The 15,965-nt window shown below is 38.7% G+C and overlaps 1 protein-coding gene across 1 annotated transcript in view; it reads left to right on the top strand.

Moving 5' to 3' along the window:
• Window positions 1-15,965, top strand: part of SLC10A7 (solute carrier family 10, member 7) — a 390,178-nt gene that overhangs the window by 340,088 nt on the left and 34,125 nt on the right. The window contains exon 10 of the mRNA XM_006872278.1: window positions 5,665-5,738. Coding sequence (XP_006872340.1) covers window positions 5,665-5,738 — 74 coding nt within the window. The remainder of the gene's footprint in view (window positions 1-5,664; window positions 5,739-15,965) is intronic.

Genomic DNA, 15,965 nt, shown 5'->3' with positions numbered 1-15,965 from the left:
AAGGAAATACTTTACATGAAGTGTCTTCCTCTACAAACAATGGGTTTAGACGTAGCTATCTCAAAGGACCTCTTCTGTGCCTACATTCTGTAAATCCACCAGCAAAGCCTTTTGACATGTTTTCCTCTGTGGGTACTGCAAAGAAATATTATGTGGAAAACACCGATTGAAATCTTTGTAATAGAGAACAAAAAGACCAGTTGTTGGGAAGAGAAAGAGATCAACATCTCAAGGGACATCACAGTGATCAAAAGAATTATAAAATCAGGATAAAAAGAAAATCAATATTATTAAAAAGAGATAAGGCGGAGTTCGAAGATAAATAATGTGTCTCTAAGACTGTGAGTAGCAGTAATAGAAATGCTAATCGCTGAAGAGAATTATCATCATTATTACTGAAATATACTGCTGTTATCAGGGTTCTTACAGTTTCTATGTATTGACATGCCCTTCCCCATTGAGCCAGCCCTAGGCTGAACATGGCTGAGGGTGGTTACTTACCATAATAGCTGCTATCACCCATTATGTTTTATGGAGTTTTTTGGTCTTGTTTTGAATAATTTTCTTATCAGTTTATCTCAAAGAGTTTGGGAAGCCTACTGACTAGTGGTTTGACTGCAGGGAAGTTGTTGAATAATCTGTGCTTTTTCTCCTTTTGAAAAAAGGATCAAGATACCATTTACCTTCTAATACTATTCTGAGGAGGACAAAGTAGTGCATGCAAAATGCTAAGAAATGCGCTATGGTTACTCATCGTCATCATTATTAATGAAAGATTAAGTAAGCATCTAGGAGTCCTGTAGGTTAAGCATTTGACTGCCAACCACAAGGTTAGTGGTTCAAACTCACCAGCCATTCCTCCAAAACCCCATACAGGGTCGCTATGAGTCGGAACCTACTTAACAGCACCTAACAACAAGATTGAAGTTGCCAAGGACTCCATTCTTCTTGGATGAACTATCAACACTCATGGAAGCAGCAGTCAAGAAATCAAATGATGTATCGCATTAGGCAAATCTGCTGCACAAGACCTTTTTAAAGTGTTGAAGAGCAAAGATCTCAGTTTGAGGACCAAGGTGTGCCTGACCCAAGCCATGGTATTTTCAAGAACCTCATATGCTTGTGTCTTAAGGTCAGCGGTTCGAAACTACCAGCCGCTCCGTGGGAGAAAGATGAGGCTTTCTCCTCCCGTAAGGATTTACACCCTCAGAAACCCTGTACAGGGTCGCTATGGGTCGGAACCTACTCTACAGCACTTAACAACAACAACAACAATATATGCTTGTGAAAGCTGGACAGTGAATAAGGTAGACTGTAGAAGAATTGATACATTTGAGTTATGGTGTTGGAGAAGAATATTGGAAGTGCCGTGGGCTGCCAAAAGAACCAACAGATCTGCCTTGGTAGAAGTGCAACTAGCATGCTCCTTGGAGACCAGGATGGACAAACTTCATCTCTCATACTTTGGACATATTGTCACGAGGGACCAATCGCTGGAGAAGGATCTCATGTTTGGTAAGGTGAAAGGTCATAGAAAAAGAGGAAGACCCCCAGCAAGATGGATTGGCAAAGTGACAGCATCAATGGGCTCAAGCGTGGCAACAATTGTGAGGTTGGCCTAGGATCTGGCAGTGTTTCGTTCTGTTGTGCATAGGGTCGCTATGAGTCGGTACTGACTCTATTGTACCTAACAACAACAACAACGAGTCAGAATCAACTCTAGGGAACTTAATAACAACAGAGTGAGCATCTACTTTAGTGATGGTGGCTGTGTGCCGTGGAGTCGATTCCAACTCATAGCGACCCTGTACAGGGTTTCTGAGGCTGTAAATCTTTACGGGAGCAGAACGCCTCATCTTTCTCCCATGGAGCAGCTGGTAGTTTCGAATTGCTGGCCTTGTGGTTCATAGCCCGGTTCATAACCACTACGCTACCAGAGCTCCTTTCCTGTATGTTTGTGGTGTAGAGCATTCTGTTACCATAAAGCTAGAGTATAAGTCAACCCTACTTGGGAGTAAGATTGTTTTTTTAACCCCAAAATTTCCATTTCTATGCCTTCATCCTAATTCTGCTGCCCCTCTAACTGACTACAGGGCAGTGTTCCAACTCAAATCAAGCCACAAATCTCCCAGCGGGAGTCTAGCTTCAGTCTCCTTAACTGAAGCAGAGGACAAGTAAACATGTTTTGCAAATTTCCTCTTTAGCCACATTATAAATGCTGCTCTTGCAAATGGCAGCTAGCACCACATTAAATCAGTCTTCTTGGCCAGAAAGACTTAGACACTTTGCAAGTATACTATAATGTGGAAAAGAGCAAGATATCAAGTAGAATGTAGTTCACTAAAGGGGAAATACACTGCCAGAATTTGTTGGAAGAAAACCAAACTATCTAAATTCGGATGCAGCAACAATCGGTTATACACAAGGGCAGCCAAAGACTCAAAAGGTCTTTGTGGTGTTGCTAATACCATAAGCAGTGTTGGAGAACATCCCAAAATTAAGCCCGTTGGTATGCTACTGCTCTGCAATTGAAGGGACATTAAATCCTACTTGGAAATTTTTAATCCAACATAAACTGACTGGACACCATACTCCTCAATCTTCCTTTCTCAACCTTTTCTAATTTCCTCAGTTCCCAGCTTTTTCTAATTTCCTCAGTACCAAAGTGGATGAGTAAAGTGCCTCATACTTTACAAAGAATATGAACTCTCCAGCACAATTGTTTCTACGTTCCCATTCACCATCTGAAAAATTTTCTCCCACTCTCTATTGCTTCCATCTCTGAGACTAAAGAAAACTTGCTTCTCAGGTTGTCTTCCCAGGGGACCTAATTTCATCAGTTATTTTTATCTGCTACATCTTTATTGGAGTCCTGGTGTGGCATTGTGGTTTAGTGCACTGGGCTGCAAAGTCAGTTTGAACCTCCAGGCTGGAAGTTCAGGCTCACCAGCTGTTCCTTGAAAACCCTATACAGGGTTGCCATGGGTCGGAACCAATGCTACGGCACTTTACAACAACAACATCTTCTTTCTCTCCCTATAATCCTGTTAAATATTACTTGTCTTCTTTCTTCTCTGACCCTCTTGCTCCTACAAATAAGCTACCTTTAAACATCAACTTCTTGGCCTCCTCCCCAAGCCCCATTGGGCCTGCTCTTCTGTTTGCCACTTCTTGTAATATCTTAATACTTATTTAATGCTCAAAGTGCCTAATTTCTCTTTAATTCTATCCTGTCTTCTCTCAAAGCAACAATAACATTAATGGTGTCAAATGCCACGTATTGAACACTTACGATGTGCCAAAATGTTAACAAATATTAGTATATATCCTCACAACTGCCTAAGTGACCTATTGTATTATCTGCCCTTCATACATAAGCAAAAGGATGGCCTTGATTAAAATCACACATTTGCCCCAAAGTCTGTGCTCTTAAGCCTTTGGAGGGAGTATTAAACAGAAGTTGGGATCCTGGTGTGGCGCTGTGGGTTAATGCATCAGACTGTAAAGTCATTTGAACTGCAAGGTTGGTGGTTCAAGCTCACCAGCTGCTCCTTGGAAATCCTATACAGGGTCGCTATGGGTCGGAATCGACTCAACGGCACTTAACAACAACATTACATAGAAGTTAACAGTTGACATGTCATTTAATTTGATTTTCCGTGTTTCATAGTTCCATCTCCTGTTCTCACTGTGATTTTTCAGGCTCTTAAAACATCCTGCTTTCTGACTTATCTCCCCACCATACTATGTTCCTCCTTAAGAACAGGTCTGATCATGACATTCTACTGTACAAAGACCTGCTGTGGCCCCTCTTAGCCCATCTTCTCAAGTCCACACTCCTGTACCCAACTCAGCTTAAAGAATCTTCTCTTTGTCAGCTGCCCCTGCACTCCCACATTTCCGTTTCATTATTCTCTAGTAGCTCTGGTAGCGTAGTGGTTACGAATCTACTGTTAATCTCAAGGTCAACTGTTTGAAACTACCGAAAAAGAAAGATATGGTTTTGCTCCCGTAAAGATTCACAGCTTCGGAAGCCCTATACAGGGTTGCTATAAGTCAGAACTGATTCCACAGCACATAACCAACCAACCATTCTTTACCTAAAATACACACCTGTATATATCTAAGCTTGTTTTTTAAAGCCCAGATCAATTGTTATTTCTTCCAAGAAGGTTCTCTATATACTCCAACATCATCCACCAGCATTACTTCTTACCATCACCACCACCATCACCACAGACTAGGTATAAACCTCTTAGGTGCCAAGACCATATTTCTCTCTGTCCCTTCTTCTCTGTCACTCTGTTTCTTGATCTTTCTATTTTAGAAAGTCTATGAGTATCATCTCCCAGCTCATCCTTACGCAGAACCTAACAGAGCTCCTTCCCTCTTAAGCCTACTCGATGGATAGAGGGATGAAGCAATATGTCAGCCATGTGACACAATGGTTAAGAAACAAGTGTGAAGTTAAATTAGAAATAAGAGAACAAAATGTGTAACAGTAACACAATCCTATTTTACTCAGATGATACACTTCCCTGGAGAATCCTCAAAACTTCAAAGGAGGCAAAATACCAAAACTTCAGTTTGGAAAGTTATTATCAAAGAGATAGGTTAAGAGTGAATAGGAATCCTGAACATAAGTGGCTTTTCAGAGTAGTAGGTTATAGTAGTTTAAGGCGCAGGAGCCAGATTCAATTTAAATCCTGAATCTGTGACTTACCAGCTGTGTGCCTCCGTTTTCTCATCCATAATTAGTGATAGATTATCACCTACCTTAAAGAGCCCTAATGGCACTATAGGGTAAACACTGGACTCCTAACCACAGGTTGGTAGGTCAAAACTGTCTGCCCCTCTGCATGAGACAGATGACACTTTCTGCTCCTGTAAAGACTTACAGCCTTGGAAACCCTACACAAAGTCACTGTGAGTTGAAATCGACTTGATGACAGTAGATATTGGGTATCACCTACCTTACATGGTCATTGTCCTTGCATGTAGAGCAGTGCCTGGCACATGGTAACTGTTCAAAAATATGATATTATTATTATTATTTTCACTAACATATATTATGTTCAATCATTGTTGTGACCATGTAGTTGTCAAAAGTGAGAAAAGGAATTTTAGAGCTATATTAACTAAGGATAACCTACCACTTAGCTAAAAGAGTTGTTTTTATAAAATCCTGGACTACAGTATTACGGGCTCCTGGTGTAGTGCTGTAGGATCTGCAACACTGGACTGCAATCCACAAGGTCAGAATTTCAAACCTACCAGCTGCTCCTTGGAAACCTTCTACAGAGTTACTATGGGTCGGAATTGACTCAACAGCACTTGAAAACAACAATGGTAGTTATAATAGTATTTAAGAACACAGACAAAGCAGCCAGACTCAATTTGAATCCAGCTGTGTACTTCAATTTTCTTATCTTAGACTTTTCTAACACATTTTTTTTAGTGGTCTCCTTTACATGGATAAATTACTCAGAAATGCATCCCTAAAAAGAAATTCAAATGCTTCTATACATTTGGCCATAGAATTATTTCTATCACCAGGATTTGTCAAAGGGATGTTAACATAAAGGTAGGTATTACATTTGATTTATGGTATGTTCAATAGGCTTTTGATAAAAGTATATATAAAAAAACTTTTTTTGCCTCTAGGAATAATTCGGGTTTCACACCAGCAGACACAGTGGCTATCATTTTCTGTTCTACACATAAATCTCTCACATTGGGTAAGTGATCTGCAGAGATGAAAAACCAACATTTAGTATTTCCCTCATATAGTTACATTTTATGATTTTGAAATTCAAGGAACTCTTCAAATGAAATGGAATGGGGTATTATCTACTCTGTATACTAAAGACCAATAGAAAGGTGAGGATGGGTCTTTGTTTTGAAATACTGGTGGTCAAACCAGTTTCTGAGGGCCTAAATTAATACTGTTAGATTTAGCTTAATTTGTAGTCCTGCTTTTGATTCCTATAAAAGATTTTCAATGTAGAATATTAACAGTAACAGCCAAGTGATAGTGAGGGAAACTGCTTTTGCAAAAGAACTTAGCATAAAATTTTTCTTTGGAAAGTTGTAAAGTGACACCTGGAATTTTTTTCTGGGATCTCAGAGTGAAGTGGGAATAATGTTATTACTCTAACTTAATATTCGTATTAGTTTGAAATCTATTGTGGAATGTTAGGGTATCTCTACTTAAAAAAACAAAAGCACTAACTCAATCTGAAATAGAAAATTAAGTGACTATTTAATGGACAAAATAGATACAGGAGGAAAATTCTGTTTTCTACTTAGCTTTATCTAATTTAGTTATTCAGGATCTATGCTTTTAGTCATTAAAAGTCATTAAGTAATCAGAAATGTATTGAAACGAACATTACTCACAAACCCTTTCAAGATGATAGGCATGTTGTGGAAAACACTCACATTAAAACATATAAAAAAAACAACTAATTTTGGCATGTAACTCACTTTCTGAAGTCAATGAAGCATTATGACATTGCTTTAGATCTGCTCACATGAAAGAAAGTCAGTCTATAATATAGAAAATGAAGATATTTCATAATGGTTTTAAAATCCCAAACCATATTTGCCCATTAGAGTCTATTAATCTTAGAAAGTTTAGAAAATGACTTAGAACAAACTCTTTAAGGAACATTTGCAATCTAGGTCGTTAGCTTACTTAAATAAATTGTACAGAGAGTCTATACACTGCAGTATATTGCTTTGGTATTCTTCATAATCATAATAACAACAAAGTTGAAAGAACTTTGGAAGTCATGTTCAAATCCAGATTTTTGTAGCCTTGGACATATCCCTTCCCAAACCTTAGTTTTCTCATGTATGATCTGGGGCAGTATAATACATTTTATAAAGTTATTATTAAGATGAACAAATTAATTGATGTGGATTGAATTAGAAAGATCATATAAGAACTTGGTGTAGTGCCTGGCATATGGGCACGCTTGAAACAGTATTGTGTGTTATTATTAGCTCGATTAGTAATGATTTGTATTACTGCTGCCAGTGTTCCATTTTCCTGACCCCATCTTGTAGGTTTTCTTGTAATGAGTGATGGTTTAGTTGCTGATGTCAAGGAAATCATCTTGTACTTATTTGCCATGGTGTGTTATTGTAAAGTGGCTTCTGGTGTCTTAGGTCTCCTTGATGCGAGGCACTGTTATAAACGTAGGCAATCCCCGAGGCAGCTGCTGCCATGCCTCGGAGTCTCAAGTGCAGGAATCAAATGAGCCTGCATCCTCACATCCTCAAAGCACATTTGAAGCCATAGCTGCGCTAATGGGCTTGTAACCCAACCTCTCCCTAGTGATTTGCTCTTCTCAAGTAAACCAAAATTCTTCTATGATGTTCTTCTCTGCTAGAACTGGCTATGTTGAACAAAGACCTTGACCCAAGAAGCACACTGCAGTTTGGTGATAATCTTTTCTTTTGTGAAAGCAAAACACTATTGTTATGTGCCATGGAGTCGGTTCCGACTCATAGCCACCCTGTACAGGGTTTCCGAGGCTGTAAATCCTTATAGGAGCAGAAAGCCTCACCTTTCTTGCATGGAAGAGCTGGTAGTTTCAAATTGCTGACCTTGTGGTTTGCAGCCCGATTCAGAGCTCCTGTTGTTATTAGGTGCATCCATTTAGTACTGACTCATGGTGACCTTATGCACAACAGAACGAAACACTTCCCAGTCCTGGACCAACCTCACAATTGTTGCCACGCTTGAGCCCATTGATGCTGCCAGTTTTGCCAATCCATCTCTGTGGGAGTCTTCCTCTTTTTCGCTGACCCTCCACCTTGCCAAACATATTATCCTTCTCCAGTGACTGGTCCTGCCTGACAATATGTCCAAAGTATAGAGACAAAGTTTGGCCATTCTGGCCTCCAAGGAGCACTCTAGCTGCACTTCATCCAACACAGATCTGTTGGTTCTTTTGGCAGCCCGTGATACTTTCAATTTTCTCCTCCAACACTGTAACTCAAATGTATCAATTCTTCTACAGTCTTCCTTATTCACTGACCAGCTTTCGCATGCATATGTTATTTAAAATACAATGGCTTGGGTCAGGCACACCTTGGTCCTCAAGCTGACATCTTTGCTCTTCAACACTTTAAAAAGGTCTTGTGCGGCAGATTTGCCTAATGCAACGCATCGTCTAATTTCTTGGCTGCTGCTTCCATAAGTGTTGATGGTTGATCCAAGAAGAATGAAGTCTTTGACAAAGTCAGTCTTTTCTCTGTTAATAAGAATGTTGTTTATTGGTCCAATGGTTAGGATTTTTGTTTTCTTTACATTGAATGAAACCCATACCAAAGGCTGTGATCTTTGATCTTCATCATAAGTATTTTAAGTCCTCTTCACTTTCAGCAAGCAAGGTTGTATCATCTGCATATCACGGGTTGTTAATGAGTCTTCCTGCAATGCTGATGCCACATTTTTCTTCATATAACCCAGCTTCTTGGATTATTTGGTCAGCATACAGGTTGAATAAGTATGGTGAAAGAATACAACCCTATCGCACACCTTTCTTAATTTTAAACCATTCAGTGTTCCCATGTTGTGTTTGAACAACTGCCCCTTGGTCCATGTACAGATTCCTGATGAGCACAATTAACTGTTCAGGAATACTCATACTTTGTAATGTTGTCCATAGCTTGTCATGATCCACACAATCAAAAACCTTGGCATAGTCAATAAAGCACAGATAGACTTCTTTCTGGTATTCTCTGCGTTCAGCCAAGGTCCATCGGATGTCAGCAATGATATCTCTCATTCCACATCCTCTTCTGAATCTTGCTTGAACCTCTGGAAGTTCTCTGTCAATGTTTGCAGCCGTTTCTGTATTATCTTTAGTAAAACTTTATTCGCGTGGGGTATCAAAGAGATTGTCCAATGATTTCTGCATTCCATTGGGTCACCTCTCTTTGAAATGGGCACAAATACAGATCTCTTCCAATCAGTCAGCCAGATAGTTAGTTGTCTTCCAAATTTCTTGGCATAGATGAGTGAGTGCCTCCTGTGCCGCCTCACTTTCTTGAAATATTTTAATTTTTATTCCATCAATTCCTGGTGCCTTGTTCTTTTCCAATTCTTCCAGTGCACCTTGGACTTCCTCCTTCAGTATTATTAGCACTTGATTATATACTGCCTCTTGAAACAGTTGAACATCATCCATTTCCTTTTGGTACAGTGACTGTATTCCTTCCATCTTCTTTTGATGCTTTCTTCATCATGCAATAATTTGCCTAGAGAATTCTTCAATAAGGAAAGTGGAGGCTTGATTTTTTTTCTTCAGTTCCCTCAGCTTGAGAAATGCTGAGCATGTTCTTCCCTTTTGGTTTTCTGACTCCAGATCTTTGCACATTTTCTTGTAATTTTTGACTTTGTCTTTTCAAGCTGACCTTTGAAATTTTCTGTTCAGCTGTTTTACCTCCTCATTTCCTCCATTTCCTTTAGCATGTCTGTGCTGGAGAGCAAGTTTCAGTGTCTCTTCCGACATTCATTTGTCTTCTTAATGGCTTTTTGCTTTCTTCATGTATGATGTTCTTGATGTCATCCCTCAATTCTTCTGGTCTTCAGTCTTTAGTGTTTCACGTATCAAATCTGTTTTTCAGATGATCTCTAAATTCCGGTGGAATATATTCAAGGTCATAGTTTGACTCTCGTGGACTTGTTTTCAATTTCTTCAGCTTCAGTCTGAATTTGCATATGAGGAATTGATGGTCTATTCCACCATCTGCCCCTGGCCTTGTTTTGGCTGATAATATGGAGCTTTTCCACTATCTCTTTCCATAGATGCACTCAGTGTGATTTCTGTGTATTCCATCTGGTGAGGTCCATGTGTATAATTGTCTCTTATACTGTCTAAAGAAGGCATTTGAAATGAACAAATCATTGATTTTGCAGATTTCTATCATACAATCTCCAGTATCATTTCTATCACCAAGGTCATACTTTTCATCTACTAATCCTTCCTCTTTGTTTCCAATCTTTGCTTTCCAATCTCCAGTGGTTATCAATATATCTTGATTGCATGTTTGATCAATTTGAGATTGACAAATTTGGTAGAATTCTTCTATTTCATCCTCACTGGCTTTTGTGGTTGTTGCATAAATTTGAAAAATAGTGGTATAAACTGGTCTTCCCTGTAGGCGCATGGATATTATTCTGTCACAGACAGCATTGTACCTCATGACTGATCATGATGTGTTCTTTTTGATGAAGCAAGATACCAACCCATTTAATCTTTTCTGTCTTTTCAATTTTCTTAATCCTCCAAACCATACTTTTCTGTTCTTGCTGCTTTCTGAAAGCTAATTTTCATATAAACAGATTGGTGCTCTGACAGAACTTGTTGTTTTTCTGGAGAGTGCTAGGTAGACTTGGAATTGTTTTTGCTTTTGCAGTGTTCTATCATGAAATAAATGGTTAGATCCTCCAGTAAGATACTGGTGTTGTATGTAAGTAACCAATCGAAACTCACTGCCATTGAGTCAGTTCTAACAGAATAGAACTGCTTCGTAGGAGTTCTGATATGAAATCTTTATTGAAGCAGACAGCTCCATCTTTATACATCAGAGCAGCTTGTTGGTTTGAACCACAGGCTTTGTGAGTAACACCCCAGTGCTTAATCCACTGTATCACCATGGCTCCCTATCTAAGTAACCATGTGGTGTACATCTTTAGTTACATCCTTAATATGGTAGTTCTTTTAGCATTAAGACCTGTGTACTTGTCCTGGCGCTTCTAATCATACCTCTCCAGACCCTCTTTTTCTGATCTCTAAAATTGGAAATTTTACTTAATAAATTTTAAGATGGCTTCCAACTTGAATATTCTATCATTCCTTGACTGCTCCTGGCTTCCCTTCTGTGTGTTCTAACTAGCATTTATGAAAATGGGCTCTTTGCTGCTTCACTTATCTTGGAGAGATGGAATCCATCACCGTTGTCTGAGGAGTACCCTTATTTCCACAAGTGTTTGCATCCTGTTTCTAGAATGGGCCTTGTCAGTCCCTACAATGTATTGTATCCACTCTCACAAGCTTGTTTCCCTGTACTGGTGACCCGCCATCACTGGTACAGAGGATATGCCATGACAGTGACCTGAGCTACAGGCAGAGCACTATCCCAGTGGAAATTCATATATGCATGGAAATGAGAGACCGGCACCCATTCATATTCCAGAAAGCAGGAGGTAAGAAAATATGAGCTAATACTCAGGCATGTATTTGTTCTCTCACTGCTCACACAAAAGTGAAATATAATGGATTAGACTATCTACATGGCACTTAAAATAGCTCTGTTTCCCTTGTACAAAAACAGTCACAGATTTCCTTTAGTGATTTTGCACATATCTTTAATACCTCAACTACAATAAATATGTTAAGTTGTCTTATGAAATACCATTTATTATTATATCTGTTATTTCATTGCAGACCAATGAAAGTGTTCCCATGTAACTCATAAACCAAAGATGAAAAACCTTGCTTGAGAAGCTTCCTGAATATTCTTTAGCACATACACTTTCAGTTTATTTTATTGTTCTTGCTTTTACCCCATCTCAATGTCTTCCTTGTACTTGCATCCACACACACATGCTGAATTTGATTCATTGCTTTTATTAGTGCATTTGCCATTGATTGATTAGTTCTTCGTATTAGTACTTTTTCTATTGATTGATTGCAGATGAAGTGACTATTTGACCTTTAATTATGAGGCTTCCTATTGAAAATGACATTGAGCTATGGCTTCACATAATCCATCTGGAAAGCCTGACATGATGCCATTCCCCGGAGTTCGTTCAGGAAGAAAGAGGAGGCCTGGAGGAAGTGCAGAGCTATCTCTGTGCTTCATCTAAAACAATACTACAGGGCTTGCTTGCTGCTCTCCTATAGTTTCATCTCGGGGTTGGAGGTAATTTTATATTTTGTCAAGACAGCATCACTTACTGTGGGTTGCCATAAGAGCCATGAACTCTCCCAAATTATTCTCTAGCTTGATGCTGATATTTGTATAATTATGAAGAGATATTTTATATAATCGAGATAGGTAAACAGCTTGTACTCGTCTTCACAGTGACACAGTGTACAGTCAAGTAAATCTCATCACGAAAGAAATTCAATGCAAGATAGTTTTGTGGAATTGGCATTGTGCTCTTCTCATTTGTATTTTTCTTCTCTTACATGTCTTTTTCGCTTGAGTATCCAAATCACTGCACCTAGAAAGAAAATGTTTAAGGTTATTTGTGGTGGTCCTTCAGTATATGTTTGGATAGTTTTTAATTTTTTTGAATAGTAAAATGAAAGGACCTATCTCAGAACATGTCAGCTGAATGTTGGCAGTCAACTGTGAGATTCCCAATTGTTTATTTCCAACACCATCTCTGAAATGAACTAATGTTATTTTAATATTATAGAGCATTGTGACCAATTCTTAAGAAAAATCCTTTCTGTGTCTAACCATTTATATACAATTGTGTACAAAGGCAAACCAAGGAAGCTGTTTATTCTTGATTATTGGTCTGGGGTATAGTTACGTAGCTGGACTATAGACTATGAAGCTAAAAGAAAATATATCGTCTGAGTAGACACAGGATTCTGGAAATAATGGAAAGAATATATCTCTTCATCTAGTTCTCTCACCAAAAGCTAGAGCAAATCCCTTACCTGCTGTAGGTTTCAATTTTCTCATCTGTAAATTGAGATGTTGAGTGAGATTCCTTCCAGTTTTAGGTTTCTGTAAGTCTGTGCTCAGTAATGGATATTTCCTTTCCATGAGAGAACAATAGTTTCTCTGTTTTGTGTGCAAATGAACAGCACTCTTGAAAGAAATCATTATATAAATTATATTAGAGAACTATAGAAAAGAAACTATGGTGGTTGTTTTTCCCTAATGAGGTTTGAAAAATATATCTTTCTACGCTCCAAAAAATGTCATCAAACCCAAACCCAAACCCACTGCCATTGAATCTATTCCAACTCATAGCGACCCTATATTGAGGTTGTAAAACTGCAAATCTTTATGGCAATAGACAGCCTCATCTTTCTCTTAAGGAGCCGCTGGTGGGTTTAAAATGTCAGCCTATAGTTAATAGTCCAGTACTTATCCTACAGTGCTACCAAGGCTCCTAAGAATGTCATTTGTTATTGTTAAGTGTCACTGAGTTAGTTCCAACTCATCACGACCCTGTATAGGGTTTCCAAGGAGTAGCTGGTGGGCTTGAACTGCCAACCTTATGGTTCACAGTCCATTGCTGCTCCTACAGCACCACACCAGGAATCCAAGAATGTCATGTGGTTGTTGTTGTTGTTGTTGTTGTTTAATGCCATGGAGTTGGCTTCAACTCATAGCAACCCCTTTATAAAAGGGTTTCTGAGGAACAGCTGGTGGGTTTGAACTGCCTACCTTGTTGTTCACAGTCCAGTGCTGAGCCTACAGTGCCACACCAGAAGTCCAAGAATGTCATAGGAGAAACAAAACTAGAAAAAAAAAAAACTTTGTTTCTATTTTAATTGGCAGTTTTTCAAGAATAGTAAAGGTTTACGTGCACCTTGGGGTGAAACGATCATTTAAAAAGATTTGGGTCATCCTCTCAAGAAAAGATGGAATTGAAATAAAGTTTTTATTTCTGTTCTTCTTTTTTCTAAAAGCTTATCCATAGTTCTGTTTGACACATGAAGAATATTTTCTAAATAAAATTATGAGTTGGGCTGCTAATCTCAAGGTCAACAGTTTGAAACAACCAGCTGTTCTGCAGGAGAAAAATGAGGCTTTCTGCACCCATAAAGATTTACAGCCTCGGAAACCCTGTACAAGGGTTATTATGAGTCAGAACTGACTCCACTCTGCATAGCATATCCAACAGGTGAACCTTAGGGTCATTTTTAAAGTACTGTAAGTCAATTTACATGCACAACCTTATATATCAGCCAGTCAGTAATTGTATGTTATTTTCTATATTGTTGTTAAGTGCCTTCGAGTCAGTTCCGACCCATAGCGACCCTGTACAGGGTTTCCGAGGGTGTAAATCCTTATGGGAGTAGAAAGCCTCATCTTCTCCCGCGGAGCGGCTGGTAGTTTTCGAACCGCTGACCTTAAGGTTTGCAGCCCGATTCGTAACCACTACGCTACCAGATGAAAATTTCTTTTCCAGAATTTTTTTAAAGTTTATCCTAGATTAAATGCCTTTAGAGACAAGATTCCAGTTCTCCTAGCTTCCAGCACTGCTTTGGATAATATGAAAGTACTTTGAAGACACAAAGGTGCTATGTTGTTGTTAAGTGCCACTGAGTTGGTTCTAACTCATAGCAACCAGTTTCCAAGGAGTGGCTGGTGAGTTTGAACTGCCAAGCTTGCAGTTCAAACCTACCTTACAGTCCAGCGCATTAACCCAAATCAGGGGTGGGGGACCTTTTTCTGCCAAGGGTATTTATAATACCATGTAATATAAATTTATACTACTATGAAAAACGCTGCTGCTAGATTTATTGAATTTTGACTCCCATCTGTGGCAGGGTCAGACCACATGATCTTCCTGGCTTATACGGCCTGTGGGGTATACACTCCCTACCCCTACTCTAAATACTGTAAATATATTATCACATGCGTTGAGTTCTTTTATTTATTGTTGAAAAAGAAAAGTCATTACAATATTGCTGATTATAAGGCACTCCTTTTTAATATACTTAGTATCTATAATTGTTCCCAGAAACATGTCTTTCCATGTAGTGTAATCTCACCAACTGACATTCATTCCTTATATTTCCTTTATGAGTGAAAAGTTATATTCTATTTTAAATGAGCCTTGCTGAACCATTCTTCTCTGTCACTAAATGTCTGCACTCTATTCTTAAAAACTAAGAGCCATGGTGCTGTTTGACAAGAAACCACTAAAGTGGAAATAGAAATGCAGATTGAAGATAGAAAATAGAAGTCTGTCTTTGGAGTGTAACTGTAGAACAACCCATAGGACAAAAATCCATTTATAGCCACAAATTACAAGGGTTGCTCTGTAGTTACAGTTCTGTAAAGAAAAGGAAGTTTAGGGGTCGCTGTCATTGACAGATTCCTAAAGATGCCACTGAAATTATAGACCCACCATGACGAAGAGTGAGAACATGTCTGTCATTTGGTGCTATTTTCTGATCCACATAAAGGAAGAGAGAAACTAAGTTCTTAAACCAAGTACAGGATATACATATGTGTTGCACAGAGGTTCATGGATTACTCTGATTTCAATTTTTGTTTCTGAACATGGAGTCATAAATATTTCTAAAGTCCCATAATAAAACCTCTAGGGTGGGGGGTGCTCTCCAATCTGGCCCTTTAGTATCTTTTAGAGTAGATCATTCATCTTTAATGATAGCTGAATGATTTTCACCTGGAAGACCAATGTCTGGATACCCCACACTTCTCTGTGTTTTTTATACCAGGGACTTTCACACATTTTTAGCTACAATTTACAGTTAAAAACATAATACAGTATGATCCAGTACATATTTACATGTGTATAAAAGTTTCACCAACAACTAACTTGCACCCTTACCTTTATGCAGTGCATTGCAAATGCTACTGAAATGCTGGGTTGTTATTGTGAATGCTGTCGAATTGGTTCCAACTCACAGTGACCATATATAGGATTTCTGAGGAGCTGCTGGTGAATATCAATCCCTTGAGGTTCAACCCAACCTTGTAGTCCAGTGTTTGTCCTACAGAGCCACACCAGGCTAGATAAAAACCATTAAATTAATGTTTTAGTTTACTAATGAGTCATAATTTAAGATTTGGAAAATATTGTTTTTTACTTTGCTTAGTAAGAAGGAGACTTCATCCCCTTTCTCAAGTAATTAACATGTGGACTTTGGCTTCTACTAGCCCCTTTTCACAAGGAGCTCTGGTAGCGTTGTTGTTATTGTTAAGTGCTGTCGAGTTGATTC

This window comes from Chrysochloris asiatica, unplaced genomic scaffold (genome assembly GCF_000296735.1).
Source record: "Chrysochloris asiatica unplaced genomic scaffold, ChrAsi1.0 scaffold00190, whole genome shotgun sequence".
NCBI classification, from domain to species: domain Eukaryota; kingdom Metazoa; phylum Chordata; class Mammalia; order Afrosoricida; family Chrysochloridae; genus Chrysochloris; species Chrysochloris asiatica.
Note: the sequence above shows the minus strand (reverse complement) of the source record. Positions and strands in the feature narration are given on the sequence as shown.